We start from the raw sequence: 24285 nt of genomic DNA, 5'->3' as shown, positions 1-24285 counted from the left end.
TTATCATAAAATAGATTTATTTTCTTAAAAAAAAATATAAATAAGTAGAAAAACAAAACAAGGTTGAAATCGCAGTGTGAGTATTATTTATGTTAACTGAATATAATTACAGATTATAAAAAATAAAAATTAAGGGTAGAAAAGGACAAATTCTACAGAGCTCAACGGAAATTAAGACTAAACTTTTTCCTATGAAAATAAATAGAAGAAAGATAAGTGATTGCCCAACGCCGTCAGTTTAAGGAAGAAAGGAGTATCGCGGTTCTTTATTTCTCAGATTATTATTTGGTTACTCAGAACAAAAAAAAAAAAATTATATTACAAAATGAAACAAGGATCAGTCGTTATCCTCCAAGCTGTCATCATCCCTGTCACCTGACTGCAACTTACCCGGTGTCTTTTCAACAATCATAGTTGCTTCCGCAACACTACCAGACAACGGAGTGGGTCCTGATGGTGACAATGATGATGACGATGATGTTGATCCTGATAAGGAGGATAACGGTTGACCAGCTGCCGAATAACTTAAAAGAGTCCCAGCATGATTTGGCTTCAACTCATGTGAATTGACATCGAGTTTCTCATGTATGCGATCCGGTTCGATCACAAGGGCCCCATTTGGTCCTTTGATTAGGTGACCATGACCAAGGATCTCTTCTCCAGCATGGTGATAATGCTGGGGCTGGAGATGGTGCTGGTGTTGATGATGATGGACAGAGGTGTGCTGGTACGAAGGTGAAGTAGTGACAGTTGAAAGGGGTCGTCCAGGAATCGTTCCCGATAACCTTGCCTGACCATGATGACCGTTGATAATTGAGTCAATTACAATATCATCGGTTTGGTGCTCTTTTGAAGGATGACTTGAGTCATGTTCCACGTGTTCAGAATTGATGGTATCAACATCGGACATAGCTTTGTCATCGAATTGATGGGTATGCTGGTAACCGTCAATTAGTCCATTTTCTTCGGAATCATATAGATGGGGGTTCGATTCTCCGTTATTATTTAAAGCCATCTGATGGTGGGGATGGTGATGATGGTGACGATGCTGCCGCCGTTGATCTTCATCAATGTGATGTCCACCCAGTAGATATTTCCGATGCTTTTCGAAATACTTGGAACGTTCGAACTTAGACAGGACTTCCCTTAATCGCACCAGATCCAATTCCACATTTTCTGAATTCAAACTCTCCACAAAATCTGCTATTTTCTCATCGCTGAGCTTATGATGCTCCGGGCCCTGAATCGTCCTTAACAGATCAATCAGTTGGTCCTTGTCATAACGCGAATTTTTCTCTTGAATGTTTTTCAAGAGGGTCACGATTTTATGATTCATCAAGGACTTGACATTCTCAGCATGAATGCTGTTTTGTACCGTGTTCGTTTCGTTACGGTTATTCAGGAGACGTAGCAAATCGGGGACATCATTCTGTTGCATTATAAGGAAATCATCAGAATCATCTGTATCGCTAGGGGGTGTAGTTTTGTAACGATTGTGATGATCCCCCTCGCATGATGAACAAGAACAATTGTTGATGATTTGTACGCGTTTTACCAGTTGTGGAGGAGTTATATCGCTGTTTTTCTCACACTGTAGAGTTACCTGTGGAGAGTTTAGGGAGAAAGCTATCAGTTAAAAGCTGCATTAGACAAGGTACAGAGCGAAGAAGTCTCATAATGCTCCTGAAACCCGCGCCTAAAAACGACAAATTGTACGAGCTGGTCCTCCAGATTGGGGGTTGAGTAGGTCTGACAACCCTGCATGGAAAACAACTTGTTGCGAAGCCACAACCGGAGCCTCGATGAAGATGAAGCTGCTGAGCAACTAGCCCGATACCCTGTCCCAATATAAGGCTGACGTAACAGCGTAGCAAGAGATGCTTTGGACAGGGACCGGTTTCGTGGAGAATAGCCACTACAACCATCCAGTAAACCGTGTGCTCAGAGTAGGTCTCCTAGTCAACCAAAAAATGAAACCTGCCCTTTTCGGCTTTGAAAACATAAGCGAACGGCTATGCACTCTGTGCTTGCAAGGCCAGCTTAGAAATACAAGCCTCATTAGCGTTCACGCCCCTACAGAGGACACTGCCGAGTCGGAGAAGGATACCTTCGACGAGGCAGAAGAACGAACCCTCGAAGCCTGTCCCAGGAATGATGTCAAAATCATACTTGGGGATTTTAACAGCCAAGTAGGAAAGGAGCCCGTATTCAGGCGATACGTTGGCTCCCATGGCTTACACCAAAATACAAATGATAAAGGACTGCGGATTATTCAGTTGGCAGTGTCACACGAAATGGTTGTTGGAAGTACCTAGTTCGCGCAGAAAGCGGTCCACAAACATACATGGGTCTCACCAGACGGGACCACTTTCAACCAAATTGACCACGTGTTGATCGAACGCTGCCACTTCTCAGCTTTGATGAATGTCAGAACATATAGGCGGGCCAATATAGACTCGGATCACTACCTCGTTGGCATGGTGCTCCGAGCTCGAATAAAAACACCACTCAGCTATCTGGACACCCGTAAAATATTGTCAAACAAAATATGCATATGTCCATACAAATTGAAAACATAAATATTGTGCGCAAAATGCACACATTTTTAGCCCTCACTCCCCTATCAGTTTCTAATACCACTACTACTGCTATTGCTACTAATCGAGCCCTTTCATTTGATATCCCACATGACCATATTTTGTGAGAAAAAAAAATGTTGCTCCCCCCCTTTCCGATATATGGGGAGCCCCACTTGAAGCTCAACACAAAATGGCGCCACTCGCTGCATATAAAGGGACACACGGATCACATTTTCTCACCAAATTTCGCAACAATCGGTCCAGCAGTTTCGGAGTAAATCGGGTGTCGCAGACTGACAGACAGACAGACGGACATTGAATTGATTTTCTTTCACACAAAACCTTTAAAATTAAAAAAAAAAACTAAAACTAAAATGTCCCCACTTTTTTGGGCACACATTTTGAGCCCTGACTCCCCTATGTTTCGAGCAATATCAGAAAGAAGATCAGTTTCGAAACCTGCTAACCAAGCCCTTTCATTTGATACCTGACATGACCATATTGTGAAAAAATTGTACACCCCCCTTTCACATGTATGGAAAGCCCTCCTGAAACTCAACACAAAATGGCGCCACTTCATCAACGGCGCAACAATTAGTATCCCGTCTAGGCCCGCCTTAATTAGAAACTCCAGACATCCCCGTTTTGGGTCGGGGTCCAGCAATTTGATATCCCTAAAAGCTGTCTGGCGTCCTGGCCTACGGCATCGTTCCATTTTCACGGCTCCGCTGGATTAAGAGGGCCGGGCTAGACCAGAAAAGGCCAATGCATTTCGGGATTGATTCCAAAGTGAACCTAGTGCTCCGGTTAGTAATTTCCGTCCAATTGGTACTGACTATGGCATAGGGAGGAATGTTCCAGATGGGTAACCCTCCTGGAATCGAGGTTACCGCCCCGTTTCTGAGATCCCTTCCTTCTCTGGAGATCTTAGTCAATTCGAGTCTTTCCGAAGCATTTTTAATTCTGTCTACAACGGCTCGGATATCGGCCGGGCAGAAAGGCTGATGATGCTTCAGAGTAAATTAAAGGGTGCGGTGCGAAGCGGATTGTAGAGCATTTGGGGGTGTATGGAGAAAATTACGAGAAGGCTTGGGAACTCCTCAATCGGCGCTACAGCAACGGCCGGGGGCTGATGGAAAAACAGATTCAGGCCCTCTTTAATCTTCCTATGGTCACCAAAAAAGATCCAAGTACTATCGGAAACGCACTCGACACTATGAGATCGGTGGCCCAGAATCTTAGGAAAGCTGGGTTTAACTGTGAGGAAGGAGTCCCGTTCATACCATTTATTGTCTCCCGGAAGATGGACACCCCTACTCGCAGAGAGTTCGATTCATCCTTGAAGAACCCCAAGCTACCCGTGACTATGAACGATGTAGACCGGTTTTTGGAGAATCGCTACATCATAATGGTCCCAGGCTGGGAGGGGACGGGTGGTTCTCCGATGTTCACTACTTCATAGAGGAGTGTTCATCGGAGGGAGGGAGGAAAAAAGAAGCCATATAGGGAAGTGGCCCTCACCGCAAAGACTGACGAAGACAATAAAAGGTTTTACGGTGTCCGAAGTTACTAAACAGCGATAATAAAGTAGAACTATTGCGGCATTACAAGCTGTGTGTGTACTGTGCGTCCCACAAATATCGGCAAGGGGTAGATTACCAAAAGCGCAAAATGACTCTGCACCCTGCCATCCTCAAACCGGCTGTGCTACTCAGCCAGGTAGTTCGTCTCATCATGTCGAAAATTCCGCACTAGCGGCTCATTACAGTACCATCCTGTCCATACCAGTAGTCAGGTTAGGAGGAAAAGATGAGCGGTCAGTCTCAGTTAGTTGCTTGGTGGACCAAGGAAGCCAGAGCAGCAACTGAGGATCTGGTTCACAAATTAAGGCTACCTAAAAAGAAAACAAGTGTTGAAGTTTCAGACGTAGGAGGAACTTCTGCTGGTAAAGTATCTTCCGTTGTAGTTCTGACTCTGCATTTGAAGGAGGGGTTGAAAGTAGAAACGAAGGCACTGGTTGTGAGACGAGTGACCAAAGGGGGCCTCCCCCGCTTACCACGAAAAATTAATAGTTTGTTCGCCGGTAAAAGGTTGGCTGACTCGGTTACGGACCATGCCGCTCATGTTCCATGTGCTTCTGGGATCAAACATCCTCCCACAGTTGATCTTGGAGGGAGTGGAAGTCGCTAACGGGCTCCTGGCTCAAAACACGCGTCTCGGTTGGGCGATTTCCGCTTCGGAAGAGATTTGTGGTTCCCATATTACCACTACTCATGTGTCTATGGGGGAGTTTGGGCAAAGTTTAAGAAACTTTTGGGGCATGCCCTTAGATAAGGGTGAAGAGAACAACCTGGCGAAGGAAAGGTGCGAGCACCTTTTTCAGCACCTGGTGGGCGATATGTGGTACCCATCCCTTGCCGACAGGAAGATATTAAGCTAGGAGATTCCTTTAGTAAAGCAGTCCAGCTTTTCCTCGGGCAGGAGAAGAGGTGGATGAGAAACTCCGAGCCTAAGCGAAAATCAGACGAGTTCATGTCTGAATATCGAGACTCGGGACACATGGAGGAGGTTCTTCAGGAGCTCCGGAGTGATACCAGTGGGGAAGTCTATTATATGCCCTATCCCTATATGTCCCACATCTAACGGAGTTAGCCTGAATCAGAAGATTCTTCCAGGTCCAAGGCTTCAGAATCAGATTTTTGACATTATCACCAAAATGTATCGCCAAATTCGGTTTAGGGCCGAGGACCAAATTAAGTTAAGGATTCGGTGGAGGAGTGATTCCGCGCAACCCATTACAGAATACTTTCTAAAAACCGTCACTTACGGAATGGATTGTGCACCCTGGCAGGCGACAAGGACACTTCATCAAGTTGCCGAGGATAATGGGCCCGACCAAGAGACTAAGTGGGTGACAAAGAACGCAGGTCGCTAAGACGTTGATTCGGAAAATATCAACAACGTTGGAGAAGGGAAAAGTCCCCCTGACAAAATGGGTCGCCAACAGCAAGGACATATTGGAGGGTGTAGACAAGTCACTCCATGTGGACGCTTATGTTAATTTGAAGAAGGCCGAGAGTGACCTTAAAATTCTCGGACTGCATTACAACCCTCGCGAGGACCGATTCCAGTATAACGTAAAGAGCCACCCAGTTCATGAAGCTCACCAAAAGGAAGGCTTTGTATGATCCAATTGGATGGCTGCGCCTTTCTGTCATGAGGTTGCGGATGAAAATTTAGAAGCTATTGTAGGAGGGACTTAATTGGGATGATAGGGTTCCAGAGCCAGGGCATGGGCAGTTTCTCAAGCTATTCTCTTCCCTGGAGTACATTGACCATGTCCACAGTACTAGGTGGACTTGGTATAGTAGGCCGGAGGACATGACTGAACTAGTCGGGTTTAGCGATGCGTCAGGAGATGGATACGCAGCGGTGATGTATAGTCTCGCGGCCAAAGGTCGTGTTACTCCCTTAAAATCCAGGTTGAGCCACGAATCTCGGGGCTGCACTATTCCAAAATTGGAATTAGAAAGCATTGTCCTACTAACTGCATTATTTCAAGACGTAAGGAGGAGTCTGGGGGATATTCTGCTGAGGTTTATAGCTTACACTGATTCGGAGGTGGCTCTCGCTTGGATTCGCAGCCGAAAAGAGATTGAAAATAAGGTAGTGAAGCGTCGGGTTAAAGCTATTTCTAAGGTAACCTCGCCGGCTGAGATTCATCATGTTCGTTATGGTTTAACGGGCCTCCGTTTTTAAGAGACGAGTTGCCCTTCTGCTTGGATGATGCAACTGTAACTTATGTTTCTGTGGATAGTGAGGATCATGCCCCCTCCGATGACATTATCACACGGTTCTCATCCTTTAGTCGGTTGATAAATGTGGTTGCTCGATGCTTGAGGTGGAGAACCACAAGATCCGGTGTTCTCTCTGTTGAAGAGTTGCATCTGGCGGAGGAAGCAATAGTCCGGTGTCAGCAGCAGGACCTTTTTGGCAAACAAATAACAAGAATAATGCAAGGGCTTCCTATAGAGAGGCAGCACTGGTTGAGTTCTCTGGATCCCTTTGTGGACAAGGAAACCGGTCTTCTTCGAGTGGGCGGAAGATTAAGTAACGCCCCAATCCCATTTGGTCAAAAGCACCCTATTATCATGGGGAAATCTCATCTTACGGATTTATTGATTAAACAGGTGCACGAGGCCAACGATCACTGTGGTATAGGGCTGACCATGACCCTGATTAGAGGGAAGTTTTACATTCCCGCCCTACAGCAGCGCACAAAGAAATTGATCAGGACCTGTGTAAAATGTACTCGATTGAGGGGACAAATGGTGGAGCCTAAGATAGCGGAACTTCCAGTGGAACGGGTGATCCCCTCCTTCGTATTTGAAAATGTGGGGATCGATTTATGTGGTCCTTTCAACATAATAAGTGGGTTTCTCCGGAACTCTAGACCTATGAAGGTGTACGTGGTATTTTTTGTGTGTCTGTCTACCAAGGCTCTACATCTGGAAATCTGTACTGACCTCAGTAGAAATGCGTATCTGAATGCTTTCCGAAGATTCACGAGCAGACGGGGCCAGCCGGGGTCAGTCCTCGAATTTTAGACAAAACTTGACAGCAAGTGCTGTCCAGCCTTGAGAGCGATATGGCACAGCAGCGTATTATTGTCGAAAGTGACTCCGAGGTCTGGAGTGGAATTTAAGCAGGATAAGGAATGTCCGTTAAGTGAGTAGGAGAAAGAAGTGGGTGAGGATTTCAGGGAGTAGCCCATAGAGTGACACTTTCTGACGTTTAGCGCTAAACCATTAGTCGAGCACCAACGAACCAGAGTGTCCAGGTTAATGTGAAGGGGAACACAGTCCATAGGCGACGATATAGCGGAAAACAGCTTAAGGTCGTCTGCATAGAGCAAACAGGGACAAGTAAGGAGGGGAGGAAGGTCGTTAATAAAAAATAAAAATAGCAAAGAACCCAGAATAGACCCCTGTGGGACGCCAGAAGAGGGGGAGAAGGAGCGGGAAGTATAGCTGTCAAAAGAGACGCGGCAGGATCGGTTGGAAAGGTAAGAGGCAAGCCATAAAACAAGTGATATGGAAACGTTTAGGGGCGCGAGTTTGGATAGAAGTATCTTGTGATTTACAGTGTCGAAGGCTTTCGCGAAGTCAGTGTAAATGGTGTGCACTTCTTGCCGTGAATTTAGACATTTGGCGACAAAGTTGGTAAAGTCAAGCAGGTTGGAGGCAGTGGACCTACGTTTAACGAAGCCATGTTACTCTTTCACTATGTGTTGGCCAAAGGGGGCGGACAACCAGCCGCTGACATATCTTTCCAGGATTTTGGAACAGGAGGAGAGTAGAGAAATGGGACGGTAATTCTCAGCAAGCGAACGATCGCCACTTTTGTGAATGGGGTTAATGAGAGCCTCTTTTCACAAGCTGGGAAAATGATTCTCTTCGAGGCTTTTGTTTTAAATAAGAGATAGCATCGTAGTCAGGTCCGACATTGGCATCAAGTTTGCCAATAAGGTATTTTGTAAGCTGAAATAGGCTCTCAACCGTGCAGGGATTTCATCGTCATAGCTGTTATCGGTTGTGATTTTCGAACTTAGATATTGGATGTAACAGACAGACAGGTAGACATTGAATCGATTACAATAAGGTTTTGTTTCACACAAAGAAACTACTGTCAAAGCTACTACAGCAAGACCAATACTTTGAGGTCATCTAGTGTCAAATCCTCAATCAAGATTAGAAATCTGATCTTAAGAAATTGGACTGTACTTATTTTTATGCGCCCTTGCCAATGAGTTTGAACTTCAAGCCTGTTCCAGCTTATTCAGCATTACTGGAGGAGTCCTGTTTATTGCCTTAATTTTGAAAGAGAACATTTTGGGATGAATACTCACGTGATGCCAAGTAGTATCAGATGGTTGACAGCTATCACAATAAGGCACAATCACCTGTAAGTTGAAAAAGGGTAAGAGTTGGGTATAGAATGTTAGACCCCCTACCTTAGGGTAAAAAATTGACATTTAGAATAGACTTACTTCCCCTGGATCCGATGGCTCTGTATGTGGTATCGAGTAACTGAAACATGCTCCCACACAAACATTGTTATCAATTTCTTCCGATTTACACCCTGGATAACTGATAACCTGTTTGATTTGCTGTGTTTGACACCAGGAATGTTTATCCGGATAAAGAACGATGTTGTGAACCTGAGAAAAACATTGTAAATTGATACCGGTAGTGAACAGACAAAAGCCCTTACCTTATGCTCACGATGTGCTCCCTTCGATTTTGCCGTTAAAATTGTGCATACAATGAAAAAACAAAGAGGCCACAAATCCATTATAACAATGGCCTACACGTGAAGTTGCCCTGAAGGAGAGAAAGGATAGCGACAATTCGTCCACCTTGATAATTTCACATTGAATAATCCACGTTTCGGAATCCGCAAGGAGAAGGAGTTTCTGGGGAAGATAAAGGCAGGGAGATTCGGGGGGTATTGATTAGATGTAGTTAGAATTTATTTTTTTTAGTTGAAGGTCGAAAAATATTTATTTGTTTTCACAATAAAAATGGAAAATTTTGTGGAGTTGCACCAAATTTAACAAGTACACTAAGAGATTTTATAATTATAAATAATTATATTTTTTTTATATTTTAAAATTTATAATTTTTATTATTTTTAATTTTTACTTATTTGTTTTTTCACAGAGCACTCACACTCGTAATTTTTTCATTTAAATTTAGTTTATAACCCTCAATATAAAATAAAAACAATATAACCTCAAGAAACTGTTGAACTTCTGGGCATATGAGACAGCAACACAATTTTAAATGAAAATACTAATACCTATGAGCACTTAACCACAAACCTAACCTTAAAATCCATCTTTTTATTTCATTTTTTATATATCTTCCATCTAATTTAATTAATTCATAGATAAGTATAATATTTCTACCTAATTCGAAATCCAGAATGAAATAATCTAAAGAAAAGCAACTTGTATAGATGACAGACAAGAAAATAAATTTACAAAGATATTTGTAGGAAAAAAAAAGATATCTAGTATGAACAACGTATTGAAAGATACCAATTAAGATATATAAAATAACATCAATGAACTGTGTAGAAAACCAGTAAAATCATTTACTTCTTGGCTCAATTTCATATGTATACAGTGGTATATAGAACCAATCATATATGTGTAGATAAATCTATCTATAAGCATATATTTATGAATAATTCATTTAACAGCAAATCGTGTATTCCCGTGAATGACGTCCACGAGAACCAAGATCGTATTGATACCCATGAATGTATTAACAGTGGCGGAAAAAAAAGTATGCAATTTATTGGAAAACAAGTCGGAAAACCGGCAGCTGGACGCTTCAGGTACAAAAGATTTTGTGAATTTCTTATTACGTAGCACGTAATATATCCATTTATCATGTGAGACTATCCACTTTCGGGTGATATTGACATTTGTAGTCTTCAATTTTCAAAGAAGCAACAACTTTGACGTATTACAACTTTGTAGTAATAGATCATGCTCTACATTATAGCCTAAATCACTGCAGAATTTCGTGGTTCTAGGATGAATTTAAGAGGGGTTCCCAGCCAATTACAAAAAAATATCGTAATATATTATTATTAATTTTATTTGAAGAGATAACGTGGCAGCCTCCTGATTTTTTTGCAGATTTTTCCGTTTGGTAGTTTCTGAGAAAGAAACGATCATTTTCAACCCCCCGCACTCCTCAACCTTTCCAACAAATGTCAAAACTAACACCAACTTCGAAAAGTACTAACCGATACCTTTAATTTGATACCCCACGTGACTATATTTGATGAAGAAAAATTTTACACCCCCCCCCCCCCTCTTTTGCATGTATGGGAACACCCCCTTAAATTCAACGTAAAAGGATGTAACTCACTGTATGTGTGAGCGTTCACAGTTCCCACCTTTATACCAAATTTGATGTCAATCGCTTTAGCCGTCCCCGAGAAAAATTCGTGTGATGGACAGACAGACAGACGCGCCTATGAGGAGTGGCCAGATCTCCCATCAGGCGCGATCCCAGCTGATGTGTAAATATGTGTTCATGCACTTTTCTTTTCTGACTGTACATGGGCTAGTGTTTGCTAATCTCTGGTGCATGGACCAAAATGGCTATGGGTAGGACACTCAGAAAATAAAACCAAGATGGACGAATTGAGAAGGAGTGAAGTTACGGTGCAGGGGCTCGGAACCCCAGTACCGGCGGCATCGATGTCCTTCGACCGCAGTCCCTCGGTGGTGGACAACTTGGCCACCGTTGCATCTAAAACTACAAGTTTTTCAGATTTAGGGAAAAAGGTGTTCAAACGAAGCACAACTCTGCCAAGAACACCAATTGCAAAGGCAAAGAATGATGGGCTAAAAGGAGATAGCTGGCCAAAAAAGACGATTTCGACACCCATCGGGTTTGATCAAGAAGTACTCCAGCAGCAGCAAATAGATCCATTCAGGACAAGCTCATCAATTCTACGATCGCCCCCAATAACAAAGCCGGTAAAAGACAAAGTCCATGGGAGCTCAGTAATTGAAAAAGGCGAAGGAGTCAGTGAAAGGAGTAATCTGGCCAAGACTCCTGACCCAGAAGAACTACCTTTTATGCAGCTTGGGACTAAAATAGTTGAGCTGTCCGAATTCATCAAGGACGAGCACAACGTCCACCAAGCCATTAAGAACATGGTAAGAGCCATCAGGGTGCTTTAAAATAGGTCCCAGGAAGAAGCAAGAAAGCCTAAGGAAAAGCCGGACATCTCAGCCCCAACAGTGTCACAAGCGACCCAAGTGACACCAAAGCACAAGGTCATCGATCTTCGATCAAGTAAGCGAGTACGAGACAAAGAAGGTGAAGCTTTGGGGAATCAACAGGCCCCAAAAAAGAAAAAAGGGCTCTCGACCAGTCCAACAAATGGAACTAAAAGTTCAGAAGAGCCCAAAGTAACCATAGTGGGAATGTCGGCTAGCGAAACGAAACCGAAAGAAAATAAGAGTGATGGCTGGACTAACGTCGTGAACAAGAAACCAAAGATGCGAATTAGCCCGAAGGCAATTGTAATCTCCAGCAAAGGACATCTGACGTATGCGGAGATACTGAAGAAGGACCTAAAAGACCCAGGCGGAAATGTCAGCAAAATCCGAAGAACCCAAAAACGGGATCCCATGTTTGAGCTGAAAAAATCCAGCATGGGGAAAACTGAGGGCTTTCGTAACCAAGTTCTAAACTCACTTGGGGAGAATGTCGCGGTTCGTTCCCAAAAACATGAGATCTATATCCAGTGCAAGGATCTCGATGAGGTAACACCCAGAGAAGAGATCTGCACTGCGTTGAAACAACAATTCGAGTTGGAGGAATTCAGCGAAGGATCTATCGTGAGCCCAAGAAAAGCGTATGGTAGTACTCAAACGGACCCAATGCGACTGCCAGTGGAGTCAACGCAGAAGTTGTTGGCCGTGGGGAAGGTTCAAATTGGATGGATCGTTTGTCGGCTAAGGGAACAGGTCTCTTTAAAGAGGTGCTTCAAATGCCTAATATTTGGACACTTTGCGAAGGCATGCAGTAGCGGGATCGATCGGTCCGATCGATGTCAGAGGTGTGGGGAGACCTCAAGCTGGCCATCCAGCGGAGTAAGAGGGAATGTTTTAAGGAACTCTGTTTGGAAGCGGACATAAATCCATGGGGTAGCGCCTATAAAATCGTGACAGGGCGATTCAGAGGCCGATCATCTCCGCAGATCACGGAGGATTATTTCCCTAACAAGAGGGGGGTACTAACACTTTCCAGCGTCCCCTGAATGTGACGCCGATTCCACCTGTCACCAGGGACGAGCTGTTGGAGATCTGCAGTCGAATAGGCGACAGCAAAGCCCCGGGTCTGGACGGCATACCGAATAAGGCCCTAAAAGTTGCCGTCAAATGTAGACCGGATATGTACGCGGAGCTGTTCGAAACGTGCATGTCCGAGGGTATCTTTCCAGCACCGTGGAAGCAGCAGAAGCTGGTGCTACTGCCTAAAGCTGGCAAACCTCCAGGAAAATCGTCTTCCTATAGCCCCATATGTCTTCTAGACACTATGGGGAATGTTGTCGTCGAGAGCCACCCCCCTTTTACATGTATGGGGACCCCCCCCCCCCTAAATCTCAACGTAGAAGGTTATCAGTCACTGCATGTCTGGGCGTTGACAGTTCCCGCCTTCTCACCAAATTTCGTGTCAATTGGTACAGCCGTTTCTGAGAAAAGTGCGTGTGACAGACAGACAGACAGACACCTGTGCGGAGTTGCAGATCTCCCATTAGACGCGTTCCTTCGTGCAGATAAGGAAATACTCGGCGGATGCGTAGCAATATGCACATATATGCATTTGGAGGTGTACCTTGTATGGACATGCCTATGCGCAGGCCGGGTAGGTGGGAAGTAAACGCCCACGCGTGGATAAAAATTGGCTATGGGAAGGATACCCAGAAATGAAACCAAACATGGAGGAACAGAAGGGCAATAAAGTTACGGTGCAGGACTTCGGAAACCCAGTACCGACGGCTTTTGGGAGTGGGCAAACAGGCTCCCGGCCGTCGATACCCCTCGACTGCAGTGTCTCGGTAGTGGATTACTTGGCCACCGTTGCATCAAATACTACAAGTAGCCTGGAGAAAGAGGCATTTAAGAGGAGTATACCACTTCCGAGAACGCCTGTTCAAAATACACGAAAAGACACCCCACAAACTGGTCATCCATTAGCCCATAGTGCGGTGACTACACCTGGTCGGAACATGCTGCAGGGCTTAGTGTTTCACCCAAGAAGCTCGACGATCCAGCGATCTCCTCCGAAATCAACGTTGATGAAAGAAGGAAATCAGAGAAGCCCCCCAAAGCTCCCGGCGGTAAGCTTGAAAAGAGGGGTAGAGCGGGTGCGAACGATTCTTTTGGATCCTCACAGGACGCGAAAAGGCAAAAAGACCTCTCACCGGCGAAAGGGAAGGCAAACAAAGTTACCAAAATCGTGGAAACTGCGGCGCCAGCTCCAATAGACCCGAAGGAGGTAAAGGCCCAAAATGGAACCAAGGAAGCATGGACCAAGGTTGGCGGAAAGAAAAATGTGATACAGAAAAAAAGGTGATAAGACTTACGCCGATATCCTCAGGAAGGTCAAATCCGATCCTGAGTTGACGGACCTTGGAGAAAACGTCAGCCGAATCAGACGCTCTCCAAAAGGGAGATTTGATGCTGGAACTGAAGAAGTCTCCGGGCAAAACGGTAGAAAATTTCCTCGGCAAGGTGGGAAAGTCCTTAGAAGAAGAAGAAGCACAAGTACGGGCCAGAAAGCAAGAGATTGTTATACAACGCAAGAACATTGATAAAATCACGACCAAGAAGGATATCCGTGACGCCTTAGAAAAGCAGTTCGGACCACTTGCCTTGCAAGATTCCGCAATCAGGGGACTGAGGAAGGCATACGGAGGCACGCCAGCGGCCATCATAAGCTTACCAGCTGAAGCAGCATTCAAACAGCTGGCGGTTGGTAAGGTAGAAATAGGTTGGGTCGTTTGCCGACTCAGGGAGCAGGTGTCCCTCAAGCGCTGCTTTAGATGCTTGGAATTTGGCCACATAGCGGCGAAATGCACCGGTGACCGTGACAGGTCAAAAAGTTGCAGAAAATCTAGGGGGAAGGTCATATGTTCAGGGAGTGCAAGACTGAGCCTGAATGTATGCTTTGCAAGGAGAAAAAGGGCGTCGACTGTCGGCACGTAGCAGGCAGCAGCAGATACCCAGTGTTTAGGAGAACCTTGAATGCAGTAAAGAAATGAGGGTGATACAAATCAACCTCAACCACCGCGAGGCAGCGCAAGACCTTCTCTCGCAGACCATCTATGAGAAGGGAATCGAAGCTGCCATAATCAGCGAGTCTTATCGTAATAATAAGAGCGGTGAGTGGACTGCAGATATGGGCCTGTGGAAACCAAGCCATTCAAGACCTGATGGGGTTTCCAGAAGCTGGATTCGTCAAGGCAAAAATAGCTGGTATCTATACATATAATTGTTATGCTCCACCAAGCGCGACGATAGTAGAATTAGAAGGAATGCTAGATATACTAGTCTCGGATGAGAGAGTCCTGGGGGTTTAACGTGAGTACCTGCCGTTAAGGCTTAATCCCACGGTCCTCTTCGGACGCGGATTGATTTTGTGACCATAATCAGAGCCCCGCCATGCAAGCACAGCGGTCCTGGTTTATACTGAGTGCAGGCTCAACATTCATACCAGTGGATGCCAGGCCTATCTAACACCTCTGCCGCCACTAAGGGGTACGGCGCCCGAATTGTACAGCGCAACTCCACGCTTGAGCTCCGAGGAGCTCTGCCCGCGATGTAGGCATAACCACAACCACCATGAAACTCCCACTAGGGGGCCAACCGCAAATAACCGGGCCGAAAACATATTCTCCAGGAATTCTCCTGGAGCATATGCTCCCAGAGGGCCATCCCGGTTCCCATGGTACCAGATAACCTCCGGTGAGGCTTCGTGGCAGAGCCACTTCAGATGAGTTCCTTGCAGACTCGGGTCTGATCGTCCTCCTCGAGTACGTGGGGACGGAACTCCCCAACGGGTACTAGTCTCGGATGCAGTCGAAACCCCAAGATCATAGCAGGTGATTTCAACGCATGGTTCGTGGGTTGGGACAGTCGCACTACGAACACCAGGGGCCGTATCCTGCTCGAGGCGTTCGCGGAGCTAGGACTTGGTGCTTGGCAATGGAAAAATGTTTCCACTTTTCGTGGGATAGAGTCGGGCTCAATAGTCGATCTGACATATGTGAGGGCCACATTGGCGAGGAGAATGACATGGTTTTATCAGTGATGGGGCATTCCCGTGAAGCTGGAAACCAGGGCTGGTCCGTGAAAAAGTTTGAAGAGGATGCATTCATAGAGATGCTATTGGGAGGCCAAAATCCCGGTGGGTGCGGCTACAGAAAAGGTAAAGCATATGATGGGGCGCATAACGAGAGCATGCGACGCTGCTATGCCGAGGCAACGAGCTTTCGCAAAAAGGCGATCAAACTATTGGTGGAATGAAGAGATCGCGATGTTACGAGAGCTAGAAGGATCTACCAACGATGTAGAGGAAGACCGGCCTTCGACGAGAAACGGCAAGTCTATGTGAACCTTCGAGGTAGACTTAAGCAGGCTATACGGGCCAGCAAGCGAGAATGCTTCAAGGAACTTTGCGAAGAGGCAGACCAAAGCCCCTGGGGAACAGCGTACAGGATGGTTATGAAGAAGATGAGAGGGCGAACACCACAACTGACCTGCCCGCATCTTCTGCTCGATATCGTGAAGGCGCTCTTCCCGCCGGATAAAGGGGAGCGCAAACAACACAATTAAGCATTGGACATCTACACCATTCCTGCGGTAACTAAGGAGGAACTTGCCCAAATTTGCCGGAGAATTGGTGATAACAAAGCATCCGATCTGGATGCTGTTCCCAATAGAGCTCTTAAACTCGTTGTTAAGGCCAGACCCGACTGATTTATCAGAGTTTTTGAAACATGCATAGTAGAAGGAGTTTTCCCCGACCGGTGGAAGAGGCAAAAACTAGTTTTACTCCCGAAGCTGACCGACATGGCAGGAAAGATGCTCGAAAGGGTCACCTACAACAGACTGCTCCCTATCATCGAATATAAGGATGGACTATCGGAGCGACAATTTGGATTTCGTCAAGCCCACTCAACGATCGACGCCGTAGACGTTGTTTTGAAGCTGGCTCGAGACGCGATGTCGTCTAAAAAATGCTGTGCCGTAGTGACATTGGACATCAAAAATGCGTTCAATTCCGCAAGCTGGGAGTGGATAAAAAATTCACTGGCTAAAACGGGTGTCCCTAGTTACTTGACTAAGCTCCTCAACAGTTACCTTTCGGAGAGGACACTGTGGTACGACACGGATGAGGGATCCAAGCAGTACACCGTCACCGCAGGAGAACCACAGGGCTCAGTGTTGGGTCCTCTCCTGTAGAACGTCATGTACAATGGGGTCCTTGTCCTTCCCGTCCCAAAGGAGGCCACGATAATCGGTTTCGCAGATGATCTAGCTATGGTTGTCGTCGCGAAAGAACCTGAAGGCGTTGAAATGTACGCTAACGAAACCATTAGCGCCATAAAAGCGTAGCTGGAGATGGTTCAACTTGACCTTGCGGTGCAAGGCGCTAAGGGTGTGCAGCGCCTTCAGAACAATATCAGGCGAGGCAGCGTGTGTTATTGCGGGAATGATCCCGATAGACGTTCTGGCAAGTGAAGCACGCTGCTTGTACGAGAAAAGGAAAATGAATCCTCTTGAAAAGGATGCAGAATAGCGAAAGGCGGCAACTGTGGGACAACTTGCAGAGGGGTCGCTGGGCCCACACTTTGATTCCCCGTATTGAGGAGAGACGGCGAGATTACCTGTCATCTGACGCAATTCCTGTCAGGACATGGTGGTCACAGGAAGTACCTGCACCAATTCAGGCTGGATGATTCTCCCTTTTGTCCTGAATAGGGTTGCACAACCGAGGACCTGCAACATGTTATGTTCCACTGTCCACGATTTTTCTCAGAAGGGAGGAGCCTGGAACCTGGCGCGGCAATGTCTTTGTAAGATTTCCATTTTGTTTTACAAACAAAACCTTAAAAACGTAGTCAAAGTAATTATCTTAGTTTACTGTTGGTGTATTGTGTTAGTAAACAATTAATTTAATTTATTCACCTGGCAAACATGGCAGTGAACAGACTTTTCTGAATTTAAAGATGGACGACTTTGAAATAAAAATGTTTGGACAAAAAAAAACCAAAATATTATCAAAAATAACTAAAACGCTTAGATCCAGTAGTTGAGTTTCATTTCAATGGAACGGAATCCATTTCATAGAATAGTGATATTAAAATCAAGATGTATCTAGCCATTATTGGCGTCATATTCTCCCCTTGCGACCCGCTGTCTGGTTTTTTTAATGAATTAATTTAAGGCGCGCATGTTTCAGATTAAATTTCTTAGTTTCACAATATAAGCTATTGTTAAGAATTTTTTTTCCTATTTGAATAAAAAATTCAACAAAGATAACAAAAAGATACTGAGCACAGATAGCAATTCAATGTGGTAGTTTTTGATTTTTTAATCTCTTAATAAATACCTAGTTAAGCTTTCGTGGGATTTATTATGTAGAACAGAATAGAAAAAACAATAAATCAGTGTTCTACCCCACCTCAGGAAGCATTACCTGCTTCCCCATTAATTTATCAAACAAAACTAGTTGAAAACCGAAAGCTTCAGGTATGAAAGGTTTTATGTTTTTCATGCAAATGGCTAGGGTGTGAATTAGGCAATATTTTTAAAATCTCTTACTCTCCCTTTTCCAGTCTATTATTCTAGTACAAAAGTGTACACAGAAAAACAATAGGGTTCAAAATTTCCCTTATAAATGTCAGGAACAATATGACATACAACCGGTATCCCAACGAAATTGATAAGACTGACTAGGCTGACCCTGACCAATGTGCGAGGCCAGATAAAAGCAGCAGGATCACTATCAAGTCCATTCAACATCAACAACGGGCTAAGACCAGGGGATACCCTATCATGCTTCCTCTTTAACCTGGCCCTCGAGAAAGTGATTCGCGACGCCGATGTAAATGCGAGAGGCACCATCCTCTTCAAGTCCACCCAACTACTGGGCTTCGGAAACCCAGTGCTGGCGGTTTTTGGGAGTGAGTAAGCGGGCTCCCGGCCTTCGATATCCAACGACCGCAGTGCCTCAGTAGTGGGAAACTTGGCTACTGTGGCATCTAATGCTATAAGAGATAATGGTGGAGTGGAAATTAGGTGCACACCGGATCCTTTTAGGAGGAGTTCGAAGCTTGGGAGATCAGCATCGAGAACAATGGTTCTTTTTGGTAGTCGAGATTCGTCGCTGGACTCTGAAAGACACTCGAATAGTCCCTTAATCGACATCATTCCTTGTGGCGCAAGGCGCGAAAGCAAACGGGAACATACCGGAATGGCGTTCGTTACACTCGGGGAACGAATAAATGAACTGTGCGAGTTCATCAAGGAGAGGCGGAATATCCACCAAAATACTCGAGCCTTGATAAGAGGCATTAAATTGTCTTATATCAAAGCACTCGAAGAAAAGAATTCCCAAGCATCAGGTGGCAAGGTCACAAGGGAAAAGTAGGTGACGCCTCCCGATGATAAGGCAGGCGGGAAGACAGGAAAACGGGCTAGAGACGGTACCAGCGAGCCTCTTGGACCGCAGCAAGTCCCGAAGAAGAAAAAAGCCTCTTCACCAAAGAAGGCGGAGCCGGCGAGAGTACCCGCGAAAGTCGGTAATCTCACGATTGCAGCCACCACACCTACAAAAGTGGAAGAAACCAACGCCCGGAGGCCCGAACAATGGACTAAGGTGAGCAACAAGAGGAAAAAGGACAAAAAGAAGCTCCGCCCGGAAATAATAATTATTTCCAAGAAGGGAAATATGTCCTATGCCGACATCCTCCGAAAGGTGAAGTCAGACCCGGAATTGAAGGATTTGGGGGATAGTGTGAGCCGTGTCAGACAAACACAGAGAGGGGATCTGATGCTGGAGTTAAGTAGACCCGCCGACAAGTCGGCCGATAACTTCCGCGGGCAGGTGGAAAGTGTACTAGGAGAGGAAGCTGAGATAAGAGCTCTGAAACAGGAGATAGTGGTTGAATGCAAGGACCTAGATGAGGTCACCTCACGGGAGGACATCTGTGCTGCACTAAAGCAACAGTTCAACCTTAGCGATATAGACCAGAGTGCCGTAAAAAGGATGAAGAAAGCATATGGCGGCACACAGACCGCTATTAGCAGTTTGCCGGCGGAATCAGCTATTAAGTTAATTACCGCGGGCAAGGTAGGAGTAGGTTGGGTCATGTGCAGGCTCAGGGAGCAAATATCTCTAAAGAGATGCTTCAGATGCCTCGATTTCGGCCACTTTGCGGCGGCATGCACTAGCCAGCATGATAGGTCGAGGAGTTGCAGGAAGTGTGGGGAAGAGGGCCACTTTATCAAAGATTGCACCGGAGATTCACGGTGTATGCTATGTAGTGGGAAAGAGGGCGTGGACGACCGGCATGTTACGGGAAGCAGCAGATGTCCGGTATATAGGAGGGAGCTGAACCGCACAGGCAAATGAGATTGATACAAATCAATCTGAATCACTGTGAGGCAGCTCAGGACCTGCTCTCGCAAACCATTCGAGAGTTGAATGTGGATGTCGCGGTTATTTGCGAGCCGTACAGAAACCACGGCGGTGCGGCTTGGGCGATGGATGCGTCTGGCAACGCCGCAATCTGAGCGTGCGGAAGACAGGCCATTCAGGAAGTCATGGCCCCCCCGGCAGCCGGTTTTATAAGGGCGAAGGTCAACGGTGTCCATATTTACAGCTGTTATGCTCCTCCTAGTGCAACCTTAGCACAATATGAGGAGATGTTAGACAGTCTGGTGTTGGACGCTAGAGGCCGCAGCCCTAAAATCATTGCGGGCGATTTCAACGCGTAGGCCCTGGAGTGGGGAAGCCGGTCGACGAACACCAAAGGTCAAATTCTGTTGGAGTCATTTGCGGAGCTGGACATCGTGCTGGCCAACGTTGAATGCGTGCTCACGTTTCGAGGAAGAGGGTCGGGTTCGATCGTTGACCTGACATTTGTTACCACTTCACTGGTGAGGGAGATGGCTTGGCAAGTGAGTGAACACTACACCCACAGTGACCACCAGGCCATCTTCCTCCGCATTGGGAACCGGAGAACCAGTCAACGACGCTCTGGAGGTGGAAAGGCTAAGGCGATTGGCTGGTCTATCGGAACTTCCGACGAGGAGACATTGCTGGCCGCGTTAGAGTGAGCCCATGATCCGGATGGAGCAGCGGTGGAAAGGGTCATACAGCTGTGTCAGCGTGTAACCAAAGCATGCGACGCTACGATGCCACGACGACGTTTGCACCATGGCAAGAGGCCAAACTACTGGTGGAACACGGAGATCGCTGCCTTGAGATCCTCTTGTCTCCGAGCGAGGAGACTTTCGCAAAGGACAAGGGGAAGGCCGGAGCACCAGGAGCGTGAGGAGGAATACAGGGATCTGCGAAGCAACCTTAAGAAGGCCTTTCGGAGAAGCAAGCGGCAATGCTACTAGAAACTCTGCATGGAGGCTAATACGAATCCGTGGGGTACAGCCTACCAAGTTGTAATGAAGAAGAAGATCCAGAGCTGTGCTCTGGTGACGCTGGACGTCAAAAATGCTTTTAACTCAGCCAACTGGGGCTGGATTAAGGGCGCTTTGGCCAAACTGGGTGTTCCTAGCTACTTGGCTCGGCTCATCGAGAGTTACCTTTCGGACAGACTTCTCTGGTATGAGACGGACGACGGGCCGAAGGAGTAAATTGTGACAGTGGGTGAGCCTCAAAGTTCTGTATTGGGACCACTGCTATGGAACATAATGTACGACGGAGTGCTTGGCCTTCGCGTGCCGGAAGAGACACCGCTGATTGGTTTTGCGGACGACCTGGCGATAGTTGCAATTGCAAAGCATCCCGAGGACGTGGAGCTTTATGCAAATGAAGCCATTCATACCATCAAGTCATGGTTACGAATGGCCAAGCTGGACCTGGCGGACGAAAAGACGGAGGCGGTCCTCATTACCAACCGTAGCAACAACAACACGGTTACCATCCGGGTTGGTAATCGTGAGGTCGTCTCAAAATCGATTGTCAAATACCTGGGGGTGATGATCGATGCCAAGCTGAGTTTCAAGGGACACTTGGATTATGCGCGAGAGAAGGCAGCAAATGCCAGCTCATCCCTTCCAAGGATGATGCCTAACGTGGGAGGGCTGAAGTATAGTCGCAGCTTACTCATCGCAGGAGTGGTGAGGTCGATCCTGCTATACGCGGCCCCTGTCTGGGCGGGAACGTTGAACCACGCTGTCAACCGGAGGAAGATAAGTTCGGCATACCGGCCAATTGGGCTAAGGGTGTGCAGCGCATTTAGGATGGCGTCGACGGAGGCAGTGTGTGTCATCGCAGGAATGATCCCTATAGATCTTCTAGCGGGCGAGGCACACTGGCTCTACGAAAAACAGAAGGCAAATCCAGACGAGATGAATGCGGATTTCCGAAAAGCCATCAGGAGAGAGTTGTGTGGCAAGTGGAAACAGCGATGGGATAACTCCGACAAGGGCCATACATTGATCCCATGTATCGAGAAATGGGTCAACCGAAAGCACGGAGAATTGAATTACCACCTGACACAGTTCCTTACGGGACACGGTGGCTATAGGAAGTACTTGCATCGCTTCGAGTTGGACGAGTCTCCCAACTGTCCTGAATGCGGTGCTATACCCTAGGACTCGGAGCACGTTATGTTCCATTGTCCCAGATTTCTGCAGCAGAAAAGGAGGTTGAACAGTATCTTAGGGGCGGACATCGAGCCCTCCAACCTGATGGAAGAGATGTTGAAGTCGGAGGAAAACTGGATGGCGGTAAATGAGGCAGTAACCGTGGTGCAGACAAAACTCCTGGAGTTGGATCGAGCTCGGAAGGCGGCTTCTTTAAGGTGGGTTCTTTAAGGACGTGGTGCGAATTTCCCTTAACAGAATAATAATAATAAGTCGAGATATGCCTGTAATATACTATTTTGCATATGCTCATTGTCGCAAGTTATCGGCAGTAGCTTTGTACTGATGAAAGGGGTAAGTTTGCTCTCGAAATATAAATAAAAATTGTAGTTTGGAGGAAGCTACTGGTCTATCAATTCTCGGGTGATTGCATCTACCAAGAATGTGATAATTCAAAAATAAAAACTAATTATATAATAAAACAAAGATTAACCATTAAAAGAGGAATTTTCTTAGAAATAAAGGATGATATATGGAATGTTCTGATTAATTGTTAATTGTTAACATGTGGTTGGTTAAGAATAGTTATAATACTTTGAATAGATTCCACAGAAGACTTTGCCAATGAGCTCTCAGAATTCACTGGATTGATTAAGTTGTGTGCCTTATTGACATATTGTATAAGAGCATCTACATACCTATATCTGAATCCACTAAGAAAATGGTTATATATATATACATATATATGTATCTAAACTTATACCTGTAGTTATTCTCGGTATCTTCGCAGTTGTTTCACGTTTTTCTGTAGTTATTCTCCGGTTACTTTCTGGGCGCATGAAATATAGATATCGAACTAACCGCGTTTTAGCAAGGCACCAGCTGATTTACCACGAAATAACATTAAACGAAAGATAAAACTCATAGAAATCGAGATGTTTTCAAAAAAGTATTAGCAACACAAGATTATCTGAGAGGAGACACCGCGTTTTCAGGGCGACGAGATACTAGACATCAGCTAAGATCGGCTACAAGATCCGAACAGTTGCCAATCATAATATGAAAACATGTACCATATGTTTACATTTATACAACTGGTATATAAAGATACATCTATAAAGCATATGTAGCTAAGAAAACTTGTTATTTTTGCAAGATCTATCTACAAGAATTAGTAACACTAAACCACGTCTGCATGGAAGCTATTTAACACTTCTTTGAACCATTAGAGTTATATTATACATTGGGCGTGCGAATGGTTGGTTATTATTAATTTTCTGAGTAGTATCGATGAATACGAACCTTGCGAAATGCAAAATACAGATAATTCCGGCTTGACTGCTTTTCTTTTTAGTTTTTTTTTTTTTTTGTTTTTTTTTTTTAATTTTTCATCCGCAAATTAGTAACAATCGCGCTCACTTGCAATAATGCAATTTTACGTATTTTCCTTGAGAGTAACAACAAACAGAATAACAAGAACAGCAACAATAAAATAACATATAAATTATCGTATAAAAAACATATAATTAGATAAAACGGAGAAATCAAATCACAAGAAAATAAGAGAAAAAACCATTGGAAAGAAGAATTGCGTCCATGATAAATAACAACACAGGTCTCGCGCGTGTTGGTGCCTCAATGACTGTCGCCGAGTATCTGAATCTCTGCTGGGCTTTTTTAGTATTTTATATATCATTAACTTGTTTTCAATATTTATATACTCTTATTGGTTGCCTCGGTCAGTGGTTAGACTAGAGGAGCCAGTAAGACGTAGTTTTTATAGCCACAGTTACAATTCATGATTTCTTAAGGGGGTCATCCCGTGTAATGGTCGTTTCTTTTGGCTTTTCTTAGAAATTTATTGTGAAGAAGTGGATAAAGATACAAATACCAATTTTTCACCATAGATTTATTATTTATTAATATCTTGAGCCTGTATTTTTCCACCCCGATCGCATAGTTCGTTATTGAAATACAGAGCAATTTATGCATCCATCTCCAAACAAGTCAGGAAACCGGAAGCTTGACGTTTCAGATATAAAAGCTTTTGTGTTTCCCTATGTGAGGAGCATAACGTAGTTCTCCATTGGCTTATAGCATTGACCCGAGATATTGAAATCGTTCAGTTCTGGGCAAATTAGTTTAGTTAGTTTAGTTTAGTTAACTCGGGGGGAGCCGCAGCTCCGAGCACTCAGGCCATTATTAGGCCCATTGTACTATCCCCGTAGTTGCCTATTCAATGGCTTCCCAACTACGGTGTTCGCAGGCTTT

General features: G+C 45.3%; 1 protein-coding gene across 6 annotated transcripts; it reads right to left on the bottom strand.

Annotated features, from left to right (window-relative positions):
• On the bottom strand, positions 1–23682 carry LOC119660783. 6 transcript variants are annotated; one of them, XM_038069566.1, is made up of 6 exons: positions 23317–23682; positions 22778–22896; positions 8853–9054; positions 8629–8799; positions 8488–8541; positions 1–1603 (listed from the first exon to the last, which is right to left on the bottom strand). In XM_038069566.1, the coding sequence occupies exons 3-6, from the start codon at positions 8931–8933 to the stop codon at positions 338–340; spliced, it is 1572 nt and encodes a 523-aa protein (XP_037925494.1). In that variant the 5' UTR covers positions 8934–9054; positions 22778–22896; positions 23317–23682; the 3' UTR covers positions 1–337. The 6 variants fall into 6 exon arrangements, with proteins under 6 accessions (XP_037925494.1, XP_037925492.1, XP_037925498.1 ...); XM_038069564.1 differs by lacking the exon at positions 22778–22896; XM_038069570.1 differs by lacking the exon at positions 22778–22896 and having other exon boundaries at positions 8853–8962.
• Between the last annotated feature and the right edge of the window lie 603 nt (positions 23683–24285).

Source organism: Hermetia illucens, chromosome 7 (genome assembly GCF_905115235.1).
Source record: "Hermetia illucens chromosome 7, iHerIll2.2.curated.20191125, whole genome shotgun sequence".
NCBI classification, from domain to species: Eukaryota; Metazoa; Arthropoda; class Insecta; order Diptera; family Stratiomyidae; genus Hermetia; species Hermetia illucens.
The sequence above is the reverse complement of the archived record's forward strand: the minus strand, read 5'-3'. Positions and strand labels throughout refer to the sequence as shown.

Coding starts and splice junctions, on each gene's coding strand:
- LOC119660783 (XM_038069566.1), bottom strand. CDS start 8,933: ATGGATTTGTGGCCTCTTTGTTTTTTCATTGTATGCACAATTTTAACG. Junction 8,542..8,628: donor AGCCATCGGATCCAGGGGAA/GTAAGTCTATTC, acceptor TTCAACTTACAG/GTGATTGTGCCTTATTGTGA. Junction 1,604..8,487: donor CTGATACTACTTGGCATCAC/GTGAGTATTCAT, acceptor AACTCTCCACAG/GTAACTCTACAGTGTGAGAA.